At 40.0% G+C, this 13,071-nt stretch overlaps 1 protein-coding gene across 1 annotated transcript in view; it reads right to left on the bottom strand.

Moving 5' to 3' along the window:
* Positions 1 to 4,962: 4,962 nt before the first annotated feature.
* Positions 4,963 to 13,071, bottom strand: part of ntn5 (netrin 5) — a 20,587-nt gene continuing 12,478 nt past the window's right edge. The window contains exons 5-9 of the mRNA XM_025061631.1: positions 12,481 to 12,584; positions 10,549 to 10,741; positions 7,364 to 7,414; positions 6,061 to 6,141; positions 4,963 to 5,519 (exon numbers count right to left, since the gene is read on the bottom strand). Of these exons, the coding sequence (XP_024917399.1) occupies positions 4,981 to 5,519; positions 6,061 to 6,141; positions 7,364 to 7,414; positions 10,549 to 10,741; positions 12,481 to 12,584 (968 nt within the window). The 3' untranslated portion in view covers positions 4,963 to 4,980. The remainder of the gene's footprint in view (positions 5,520 to 6,060; positions 6,142 to 7,363; positions 7,415 to 10,548; positions 10,742 to 12,480; positions 12,585 to 13,071) is intronic.

Below are 13,071 nucleotides of genomic sequence, written 5' to 3' on the forward strand. Positions count from 1 at the left end.
TTGGATCGCCGCGCTGCCCTGTCGCGTCATAAATCACCCGTCCCCTCCAACACGGTGGCTGCCAAAATAAGGTTCCGCTTGGTGACTACAAAGACAAAAAGAGGTTCCTGTTGCAGACTACAAAGCTCAGGAAGGCCTTAGTCGTATATGACTAAAGACTCGAACAGACGACCGGTCGACACCTAGGACTGGTGGGAAAAATTCAAGTCCAATTCTGCAGAGAGGAGGAGCCCACCGTTCCTTCTGTCTCTGTTGTAACTCAAAACTACCCCGACCCCCAAGTCTAAACTCTGTTTCCTATATTTGCACCCAGTTAAGGCAAGTGCATGATACAGCAACCTTCTCCTTTAATACAACTACTAAGAAAGACCATTTATCTAAAATAAAGGTCAGCCATAATTAAATAAATTAGTTTAAAGTTGAAGTATAAATATTTGTATAATTATATTATAATTTAACACAATACTGGTTAAATATTCTTCATAATATAAATAAAGCTAAAAAAGCTAACTGCAAAAGCAAGCCGAGTGCTATAAGCTAGCACCAAGTTTTTTTTTTTAAAAAAAGCCAATTTTTAGTCAATCAGGGGAAAATTGTTTTAGAATAAACAACTACAAGTCGACAAAAGCAATAAAAGTAGATTACAAATAATGGTTTAAAATAGTGAAAGTCTGGCTTTTGGGCAGGAAAGCATTAGCTCAAATATTAGCCTGGTACTTCAAACCTTTGCAGGTGTCACAGTCGGCCGCAGGGCCAAACAGAACAGCTTGACTTCTGACAACCAAAAATTCCATCACGTTCTGAGTTTTATTAAACTTCTCAGCCAGTTTTACAGTCGATTCCAGTTAAACGTATTTATTAAAAGGTTAAACGTGAAATGAAGTAAGAAAATGAGCAAAACTTCACTCTAGACACATGGATGTAGTTTGGTGCTGTACGCTGCTCTCTGTGTGTGTGTGTGTGTGTGTGATTGTGATGGTGTCCCTGTGCACAGTCGTTCCGTGCTTGATTAGTTCTAATCTAGCCTGGTTTCATGTTTCTGTGTCGGCGGCGTGTCTCTGTGGAAGGCATGCAGGCTTCAGATCACAGGGATTGACCCTCCGCCTCTCAGGTTAACAGAAGCCGTGTGTGTGTGTTTGAATGTATGTGTCATGGTGAAACCTGTCCAACTTGGACATGAGCTGGTGGAGCCTTTGAGGAAGAGATAAACAAACGTAGAGACAGGAGACCATGACGGTACAGTTGTTGGAAATGCTGCACAATTACCTTGCACAGTATGTGAACTGTCCCTTTAAACTTTGATGTCAATGTGAAATAACAACTTTGGCTGAATATCTTTGAAGGAATTCACATTTGATAAATGTTGGCTGAAACATTAATGAAGTTATCATAACGATAAAGAAGCTAATTGTTCCGCGAATACAAGGAGGAAAACAGATACATCAGGGTAATAACTACAGTATCTGTCAAAATGACCAGAATAAGAAAGGAAGTAACCACAGCTAATGATTTAAAACGCAAAATTGACTTAAAGTATTTGATAAAAAATAATTACAAAAAGGAAACAATTTATATAAAAACGTTATTTAGGTTATGTCTGTGATAAAATAATATTAAAATATAGCAGAAACAGACATACGCCGGCTAGAAAAAGGCCTAAATATAAACACCAAAGACCAAGTTACGCAATATAAGTACCAACATAAATGTGGCTGAAATCTAATAATAATAAAGATCTGTACAAATTATTCACAATTTTGTCAACAAAATACAATAGGTTTGTCTTACATTTGTTAAAATTTGACTAACAAAATGCTTGTAGCACAATTGCTAATGCTCTTCTGTCGCAGGTTATTTTGGAAACAAAAGCTTTTCTATTTTTGAGAAACTCAAGACTGCAGATTTTATTCCATGTACAAATTAACGAATCCTGCAGAAGCAAATGTGTTTGGTTTACTCAAAAAAAAAAAAAAAAAATTAAACTTGAATTGATTAAAATACCTTTTAATGTCACCTAGTAGCCCATGTATTAGCTAAAAGTTAGCTAAAAAGCTCAAAACCTAACACACAACCCAAACTTTTCAAAGTAACCCTGGAAAGAGCTCAAAGTGGACAGAGTTTGAAGCAGAAAGAAAAACAAGGACACATTCACCAATATTTCCTTCAGTGATATTTAATGGAGCACGAGGTGTGTACGGGGCCGAGTTCATCTGCAGTGTTCCTGCTCTCTCTCTCTCTCTGTCTGTGAGGTGTGTGTGTGCGCATTAAGATAAGAATATGTGTGTGTCTTTGAATGAAGCCTAGTTGAACTTTGGCTCTGGCTGCAGAAACACTGGAGTCACCTCTCGTAAAATGTAGCCTCAGCAGGTTGTAAACATAATACCACACACACACACAGACACACACACCAGGCCTCTGCTTGTCCTCAGTAAAGTGTGTGTGTGTGTGTTGTAGGTTTATTGTGAACAAATCCATAGATAACTCTCTTCTCTTTCTGTCCTATTCGGCTCAGAGCTGCGGAGCTTAAGTTGTCTGTTCGTGTGTGTGTAAGTGTGTGTAAGTGTGTGTAAGTGTGTGTAAGTGTGTGTGTTTGGGGATCAAACCTTCATGTAGACGGGAGCTGCACTGGGACGACCGCTGACAGGTGTTTCCTGTCGGCCCCACAGCAGGTGTTTTGTGTTCACACACACACACACAGACATTTTTATTTTTACAGATACTAAAGTACACTCCAGGAATTACAATACTGCAGTTTTTTATGTGTTTTGACACACTGCTGAGGCACTGTTTACACAATATTAACTTTGATACTTTCGCATGTTTTAAATATATGAGTCTGTGCCCCACTTTAAAAAAATAAACTCGCTTTTATGGTCATTTAAATTTAAATGGTAATCCTAACTTTCTCGAAGGGAACTACTAATTTGTTTATTTCCAGAAACAAATCAATGTAAAATACTGGACAGACTTTGAAACGTTTTCCACAAAAATCAACTCTAAACGGTGATTGATTCACAGTTTCCATTAAAAAACTAAACATTACTTAAAAAGAAACCAAAACATTTGATCAAAAAAGAAGAAAAAAACATTTCATTGCGTTTCCACCTCTAATAGATTTTATTAGTTTGAATAAAATAATAAAATAAAATAAAAATCTGGTTCTTATTCAGCACAAATTGCCAGACTTCTCATTCTGTTCATTGATTTATTTAATAAATGACCTATTACTGTTCCTGTGATTAATATGTGGATTGTAATCCAGACTGTTTATTATATAGTAAAATATAATCCATGCTGTAAATGACACATTTATGTATTTATTGCAGAACTTTATTCAGTGGTGATGAATTTTTCTTCAATTATTTTCTCATCTTAGACCAATTCATGTTTCAGCTTGTCTATAGAAAAACCCCCCCTACAAAGGTTAAAAATAGCTTAGCGTTAGCCAAAACACCACTTAGAATTATATATGTGCTACCTATTAGCTATCCCGAAATATTAGCCCGAAAAGTTAGCCAAGCATTAAATAAATAAAGACCGTAGATCCCTGTTTCTGCAGCCGTATTTAGCACTGATGGAAAAAGAAAAACGAATGAAAACAAAGTGAGTGATTTAATACGTTTTTGCCTGCAATTGTTTTTTTATTTTTCCCGTGAAGCCAAACTAACCTGAACAAAAGCCTTTGTCTGAAGACCCCTGTGTGTTTGGCCCCAGAAAGCTGTGGGTTATACGTCCTGGTGGAAGTGTAGACCTTCTAGAAGTCCAACACACACACACACACACACACACACACACACATGCCCATTCGTCAGTCAGCGAGTCTATTTTCCTCTTTTCACACTCAATCACAGACCTCAGAACAACCAATCACCAACACGGCTGCTACCAAAACATGGAAGCTGCTGGACAAATAGGAACTGGTCCATCTGTCCTATCACAGCAGCAGCTTCTCCCCTGGGCCATGACGCCATTTCTGCCAAATGGAGACAGGAGCCATGACGACAGGTCAGAGCCACACTTTTAGAACCGTGTCCAGGCTGGTGCACGGCTCTCTGAGGAGTTGGTCTGGTCTCCGTGTCAGCTGTCTGACACCACCAAAGACTAGACAGAAATGTATAGATGTATAGGTTCAGCTCAGAGCTGATTGTTGTTCAAATACCACAGAAAAATGTCCCCCAATTTGCCACAAAACTAAAACAATTCTGGCCAAGCTCGACAAATATACCTTGAAAGATAATAAAAGATCATCAGAATATAATAACCCAAACTAGAAAAACAAGTAAGGCCCTGGAAAACCTAATTTAGCTAATATATCTTAATGTTAGCCAGAAAATAGCTTTGTCACACGTAAATATTCACCTAAAATAATATCCAAAATCTGTTTTACAGTCCTAGATTAGAATGTCGTTTAAAAGAAATAAATTCACATAACAACAAACTTAACTGATGTAGCAACGAGCAGGAAAATACGCTGTGAATTAATTGACAAAAATAAGAAAACATTTACCATTTTACCATTTAAAAAAGTTTAAAAAAAAATTAAAATATAAGACAAAGAGAAAATAACATCAAATATACTTTATTGGCCTTGTATGAATCAAAACCTTTTATAAAACACCAAAGAAAAATATATATTTTTCATTAACACAACCCATCTGTGAAGAATATCTGTGTGATGTAAATGTGAGGTAGAATATTTACCTTTAATGTGTAAAAGTTTGTCATTTTTCCATGTGTTTACATGACAAAAAAAATCAAAGAATAAATACGACTCAAACACAATGACATCTATGGATTTAAAAAAAAAAAACATCAACTTTGAAATATTTAAAATTTTAGTTTTTAATGATTTTTTTTCTGTTGTTCAGTGTTTTTATAGATATTTTATTTTTTTGCTCGGTGCTGCAGTAAAACTCCATACATCACTGTCAGTCTGTAACACAAACACCAACAGATGTTCAGTTTTTTTTTTTTTTTGTTTCATTCAGGACCTTGAGTTGAACACACCAGAGCAGGTGTAGTGGGGGGGAGGGAGGGGGCCATTGTGCTTTTCACCTCACCCTCTGTGTGAGGCGTGTGCGTGTTCACACTCTCAGTGTCTTTGTCCGTCAGCAGGTGTGGGGGGACGTAGCCCGACTGCAGTTTGGAACGCTCCCTTTGCCCGTTGTTGTCTGGGGTTTTGGGCGGGCAACGGCCCCTCTTGTCCTGCCCCCGGAAGCCCCTTAGTTTAGGGCTCCAGTGTTCCCGCCACTGGAGGGCCAGGGTGGAGCGGTCGGCCACCAGGCGGCTCTCCTCGGGGCCCCAGCCCCGCTCCCCTTCCTCTGCTCCGATCAGGAGATAAGTCCGGCCAACGTGGAGGGCGGGGCATCCGCAGCCGAGGTCACGGTCTGGGACCCAGAGGGAATGTGGGCCCTTACGAACCTGGGAGGTGGAGCCTGTGCGGAACACGGTCTGGATGAGGATAGAGAACTGCCACCAGGGACCTGAACGCTCCATACCCCTGAGCTGCACCTTCAGCACTGAAGGTTAGAGCAGAACGGCACAATTCAAAATACAACAGAAAAGAATTAGAATAGAACAGAGGAGAATAAATATTTGCCATATGCACACAAAAAAAATATATTAAACATTTAATATGGAATTTCAAACATGGTTAGGAATCGTCTCCAGACGTTCAAGGCTTCAAGAACTTCTACAGTATGTTCAGTGTAATCTGGGGAAATTTGGGGAAATTTGCTCCACATCAACAAAAACAGCAGTTCCAGGAAACTCCACATTTACTGCCAGCAAATATCCCAGAATTATGGGCAACCGAGCAAGAGTGTATTTGTAAGGCAGAGAGAGTGTGCATCTGCCATGATTGTCCACAGAGAGAGAGAGAGAGGGAGAGACAGAGAGAGAGAGAGGTGTGTGCAAGACGTGGACCAATCAGATTTTAGTGTGGATTTCACTTTTGCTCCCAGACCAAATGGTTCCGTTCATTCCAGCGTGTCCACTGACAGCGCTGTTTGACAACATTAGCTTCCTGGTCAAAGTCAGTTTATCTGGCCGTCCACCCACCGTAGTCCTTGAGACAATACGTCTCCAAGTTCATCCTGACTTTAACCTGAGAAGGCTGGCAGTAGGAGACGCACTCCTCGGCTGAAAAAAGAGACAGAGGTGAGGAAGAGGACAGGAAGAAGGAAAGATAGAGGGAGAGGGAGAGTGGATCAGATGAGAGGGTGAATCATTTCACAGCCGACATATCAGCACATGTCTTCTCCCCTAATTACAATATGGCTGCTTCTATTTGTCATCACAGTATCCTGTGACTAACAGATGAGCCCCCACCCCCCAGTGTAGCAGGTGGTACTGCCCGTGAGCCACCACTAGGAGGCCGTGAGATGACTGTGGTGCAGAGGAAGTGGAGCAGGTTCACGTGTTCAAAACGTGTCCATGCAGAAGTTTGATGTCATTGTGTTGATATACGACTCCACAGACATGGAGTACAGTGTATGACTGACATGGACCAGAGGTGGATCAGTTTACATTTGAATTCTTTGTTGTTCTATGTAGAAATTAAAGCACAGGTTTATTATTAGGCCAGTAATGTAGCAAAAGAAAATTAGCTTAAAGATCTCCTTAGTTAGTTAGTCCTTAGACAATTAAGCTAAATAATATATATATATATAAAAATATATATATATATATATATTTATATATATATACATAAATAACGGTTTAAAATTTGGGCCGATAGTAGCACAAAGTTTGAAGAACTTTTTTAAAATTAGTAATAAATATTAAGTGGTTGGGCTAATAGTATGCAAAAACAATGGTAGATATTACATAGCAACATTGTTAATTAGCACATGTGATGCTAGATAACAACATCAACAAACTAGAGAACAGAAATTTACATTTGCAAAAATAATAATACTAAAAAAAAAGGCCAAACAAATGTAAAAATAAATCCCAAGAGCTAACTATTAGCTATTAGCTATCTATGGGTAGCTAAAAGTTAGTCCAAAAGAATTGGCCCCAACTTTGAAACACCTAAAGATTTCACATTCAATTTAGTGTTTTCTAATCAGATTGATGACAAAAACTAACTATGTTTTCTACATCATTAAAACGTATTTGCTCCGTAGTTATTTTTTATTATACTGTGATATTTGATTGTCCAGTATCCCAGTAAAAAGATCCTGCTACTCTGTTACCTTTTACTGCAGACATGCTGCGTCCAGGACAAGAACAAACACATGTTGGTGACCTCAGGTATTCTCTGTGGTATGTTGAAGCCAAAGGCTACAGGAAGTACATGTGTGTATTCACCGTAGTGGTTGAGCGGATCAGAGTGAGTGACAGTGTGTCTCCTGCTCACCTATGCTGTACTGAGGCTGGTACACTGGGGTGGGAGCAGCCTCCTGGACCCCTGCAAACACAAACACTGCTTCACACAGGTGACAGGGACACATACACAATACCTTCACAAGTCACCACGCGTGTGTGTGTGTGTGAGGAAAGCCCCTGTCTGGTTGTGTGGTTGTTTTTTGGGTCCAGATACACATGTGATACAAGTGGTAAACTAGCACAGTTTCGTCTCAAACGTTTCACAGAAACTAATAAAGTTCACTCCCCTCTAAACAAGTGTGTGTGTGTGTGAGGAAAGCCCCTGTCTGGTTGTGTGGTTGTTTTTTGGGTCCAGATACACATGTGATACAAGTGGTAAACTAGCACAGTTTCGTCTCAAACGTTTTACAGAACCTAATAAAGTTCACTCCCCTCTAAACAAGTGTGTGTGTGTGTGTGTGAGGCCTGCCGCTGTCTGGTTGTGTGGTCCTTTTATTGGTCCAGAGACACATGTGATACAAATGGTAAACTAGCACAGTTTCGTCTCAAACGTTTCACAGAACCTAATAAAGTTCACTCCACTCTAAACAAGTGTGTGTGTGTGTGTGTGTGTCAGTAAAGTTATCTTTAATGGAATATGGACGACTTGCAGGTCCCCACCAAACATTGTCCAGGTTTCGGTGTGACGCTGCAGCCATATAACATCACACTCAGTCCCCTGTAACCATGTCCTGTCCTTTTGGACACAACTGGGACACTGACATCCTACACCCCCCGCCCCCCACCGCCAGTCAGTGTGTTTTTGTGGATGAAATGTACACCCTCAAAATGTCAGGAGACATAATGTACATCATTAGTAATAATATCTAAAAAAAGAAAAAAAAACCCAATATTTTAATGAACAAAATCGTTTGTCCTAATTTGTTGTTATTTATTCATCATATTTATTAATTCATTAAATTGTGCTATTAGTACATACTATACTAAAGATATATACTGTTAGAAAACAGTACAGAATGCCTAGTGTATGATTCACACCTTGAAATAAAATTGATATTAATTTCATATACTATTATAATATTAATGTAATTTCATTTCTATTTCATCTGAAAATTCATATAAACATTTTTATATGGTTCTCACTGAACTGTTGCCATGAATCATAGCAGCTTTTTATATGGTTCTCACTGAACTGTTGCAGCTAAAACAGCTAATTAAACCAAACTGCTGATTCAAAGGCAGGACAGGATTTGGAGTAAAAATCCCAGCTGACAACATAATCTGTTCATCAGCAGAGGTTTTACCGGGGGTTTCCATTATGTAATTGCTGCCTTATTAAATAATGTGGAAAAGACATTACTGCAGTGCAGTCGTCTGAAAATGTGACTTTTTTATGCTACGGAGAAAGACAGAAATCAAATATATAGTGACACGGGCAGGAAAATAAGCTGACGTGTTTTAACATACAGCCTCAGCAGCTGAGTCGTCATGGGGTTTTATAACCATCAAGGTACCATCAGATAACAGAGAACAGATGATGAAATTCAGGAGGGAAAGGAATATGAAAAAAGACAGTTGGATCGTTCGTTTAAATTGCTACACTGCTAATTCAGCCAATGACATGTGGTTGGTCACATGCCTTGAAACTAGGGAATGAGACCAAGAACTTTGAGACACCATTGAAGGAGCAACACTGACATTCACTGGCACTTTGTTGACAAAATGGCATTCTCTAAACACTGCAGATCTGCTCCTCTGTTCTTCTGTTTCAAGCTAACGTCACACCGTGGGACACTTGGTTGGCCGGTTCCTATTGGTCTGTGTGATGAGAGGGTCCAGAGGAGGTGAGGTGTTAAGACGTGGTGAGGTTGGGGTGGACGAGGCTCCGATGGAAATGCTAAACATAGCCTGAGGTGGTCTGGCAGGGAAAACAAACTGGTTTTCTTTTCACACACTCCTCTCACTGGTGGGGCTATGATTGGGTGGGTGGGGGTGGGGGGGTCATTGTGAGCCGCAGCACAACAGGTGTGAAGCTCCTGGCCGCCGCCGTGGGCTGACTCTATCACCTGATTGGGCGGCTTACGTGGTGTTAGTGCCCCGTAGTTGTTGGCACTTGTGCGATTAAGGCCCGTGAGCACACGTGGATTAGCGCTCAGAGCTGAGGTTTGGACCAGATCAGCTGGAGGTGAACCGTCTCCGTGGTGGTCAGCTCGTGTTGTCATTGCCTCTGCTCAGAGGTTTGGCCAAATGAGTTCGGCCGTGGCGGCTTCTTTGTAATTCCGACTCTGTTTGATAAAGGATTAAAACTCCGCTGGGAGCTTTGATCTGTTTGAGCCTGGAGCAAATGAGGCTGAAGGAGGAATTAATGAGGGAATTGACAGCTAAGTATTAAAAAAAATCTGTCTCTATTTAAAGAGGCTCCGGGGCATCAGGTAAATGGATAGGTTCTACATAAACTAAAACACGTCACTGATATGAAAACACATCATTCAAACTTAAATAAAAACACTGACTCCATTGTTTGGAGGGAGGTTACAGGAGGTTTTGGCTGACTGTGACTCTGAGAATCATGAATCAACTTTTGATTAAATTGTGAAGGTAATGGCCGCAGGATGAAATGATTAGATCTGGGGAGTGTCCGTGTCCACCAATGAAACTCTGTTATCAACACAGAGACGTGTGTGACTTCTGCAAATGCACAGTGAACTATTGTTCAACGCTGGAAGGTCAAAGGTTCTTGTCCTGACTTGGGTCATGAGGGTGAGGAGTGAAGGCTGTTGGTTTCTTTGTTTTAGTTTAAAATGGAAGGTTGTCAGGTCTTCTGTGGTTTATACGGTTGACAATGGTATCGTTTATCGACAATAATTAGTCGGAAAATATATCGTGCAGCGAACTCTGTCTTGGTGTGCAGTGATACTTATCTGTGTTTGTATTTTCTCTCTCTCTCCCCCTGCAGTTTTTTAATTGCCAGATAGAATCATTGATTTGAGGAAAACAAACTGTAGGTGGCAGTGTTGTGTTCAGTTTAGCATAGCCATTATTAATAAATGTACTTCTCCTTTTTTCATGGGCTCTTTGCTATAGCTAACCAGACAGAACATGACATCAGTTGTGTTAATTATGATCCAACTGAAACGCACACACACACTGGACGTGTTTCCAAATGTCTTCCGTCCATTTCCTGTCAGCTGTCCACCCCCCAGACGGTCAACTTACGTATGCAGGGCCGTAGAGGAGATCGTCCCTGTTTGAATCCCGGGGCGCAGCGGTTGCACCTGAGGCCGGTCACTCCTTCTCGACACAGACACTGACCTGAGGTCTGGTTGCACCAGTGACCCACTGCTCCAAGGGGATGGCAGTGACACGCTGAAGCAGAAAAACAAAGGGAAAAATAACGTTTACCTCCTTTGAATTACACACATTCTTTGCAGGTGTCGATTCCACACCTGTGTTTTAGACATTCACACCAGTTTCAGGCTGAAACGTTCTCAGTGGAAAATTGTATTTATTTATTTTTTGGCTTTCAAGGTGAAATTCTAACCTGAAGATGCTTGTTAGGGCTCAGGAAAAGCTGACTCCGCTGCACTCATCACTACCTCACATTACATGCAGTCATTTGTGGTATGGCAATAAAAATAAAAATACCAAGTAATGCAGCTATAAAGTTTTTGGCACCTGTTCATAGAAGGCTGTGGTTGTACAGATCCACTTCCCCCGTGTTCTGTACTATACATCATTTTAATGGATTAGAAATGAGCTGGAAACCCGGCCTGTTGGGCTGCGGTTGCTCTGTATCCGGCTGTGTGACGACACGTGGGCACGTGGAGGATACTTTCAACCTTAACGTGTTAAAATCCGCGAGAACGGGCTGCACAGCGGTCCCCGGATTAAGTCGAACCCTCCGTCGGCAACCTGCTGGAACCGCAGGTACATTCTTGTGTGACAGCCAAGCGTCTGTCCTGAGGGAGTGTCCTTGAGAAAGAAACGGAGCTCTGACAGATACTGGGATGAGGACGATATTCTTAAGCTGTTCTGATGTGAAAACAAAGACAAATTCTTCTGTCAGGGTTTTAAACCAGCCGTCACTCAACTGTCGGAGCAATCTTTACCGCAGAGTTTGGGGAGAATTATAAAGTCTCATTGTTTCCTGTATCCTAAGTTAAAAAAACTGGACTGAATGGTTGTAGTGTAACAGGTGTCAACAGATTTGACTGGTCACATCAGCAGCACGCCAGTCTGTTTCCTTTAAGTTCCAGTCAATATTTTAGCTTTTTTCAGTTTCATTGCCTACTTCTGCTTTACCTTTATTTAATTGTATTTTAGCTGGTTAACTTTCAGCTTTACTCTTAGCTTTATTTCTACAACAAATGTGCAGATAATATGGCTGATTATGTGGAATTGCTGGTTAATTTTGACAACTTTTCCTATACTTTATTGTTATACAGCAACATGTGCACTAACTTTTAGTTACTGTTGTTTACTTTTTACTGTTATTTTGGTTTTATTACTATATTGAAGATTTAATTTTAACATCTGAATTTCTGATATGTTTGGTCTTGCAGCTAACAAACAGAAGTTACAGATATTGTCACATATAATTTAAATATTAACATGTATCCTTCCATATTTATGAATTAAACAAATTTCTTATTTGACACAGTTTGAGTTTGTCTTCAGTAGAGTAAACTAGCCCTGGAGTATTAATTTATTACATTGGGCCTCACTTGAACTATTGGACACCTCTGCTGTGTTTGACACCGTTTACACAGCAAATCTTTCTATTTACCACAACGATCAGTGAGAAGAACTGATGAGAAAAGACAGATGGAGAAAGGAAGCCGCTCTATTCACACTCACTGTTAATATTTACACAGTCCTTACAGCCTGAGTCGGACAGAAGGCACTGACTTATTGTATCACTGCTCTTCTCTAAAAGGCCACAGTTCATTTAACATCAGACTAAAAAAAAACTTCTTTTCATTTTTTTTTCTTCATCCAAACCTGCATGGAGGTGGACGTGAACCTGGTGACTTTTAATTTATGAGGCCTGCAGTTGAACATGCCTGAGTGTCACTGTCAACCAGGTCATGTGATCAGTCAAAAGTCAGAGGTTGGAGATGCCAGCCGTTGGTAACGATTGGTGGATACAGGTGGCAGCTCAGTGGGGGGTTCTCCTGTTTGTGTGTCCATGAGCTTGAACCAGCAACAGGAATAGATGTCTGCTCTCAGACAACCCAGCCGCACCGTAAACACTGAGGTTTACTCAAGACAGAAAAAAGTAAAAAAAAATTCAAAGTATTCCAGGGAAAATATCTTAAAAGTGTTCTTGTAATCTACGTGGTTTCTTTGCTCCTTGCTAGCTTTCTTTGAAAAACACAAACAAAAAGAAATAAAAATGACACCAAAAATTTGATTTTTTTAAAACTGCCATTGAACGTAAACTTTGAAAGTATTTTTTCCAAAAGAAAACCAAACGAAGCTAAAACCTCATAACGAAAAAGATGAAAGTTAAACAGTCAATAAAAGGAGCCAAATAGTTTTAAATTCCTGATGAAGATGGATGGATTTTGTTTTAAATAAAATAAATAAAGTTGAATCCTGTCAAAAGGAACTGAAACATTAGTCTAAACATTAATTAAAAAAATAATTCACTGACTAAAAATGATAAAATGATAAAATTAGTATTACTGGAGTAACAAGCCCCAATTCAAAACACACACACACACACACAGACACACA

This window comes from Cynoglossus semilaevis, chromosome 1, assembly GCF_000523025.1.
Source record: "Cynoglossus semilaevis isolate Cse_v1.0 chromosome 1, Cse_v1.0, whole genome shotgun sequence".
Taxonomy (NCBI): domain Eukaryota; kingdom Metazoa; phylum Chordata; class Actinopteri; order Pleuronectiformes; family Cynoglossidae; genus Cynoglossus; species Cynoglossus semilaevis.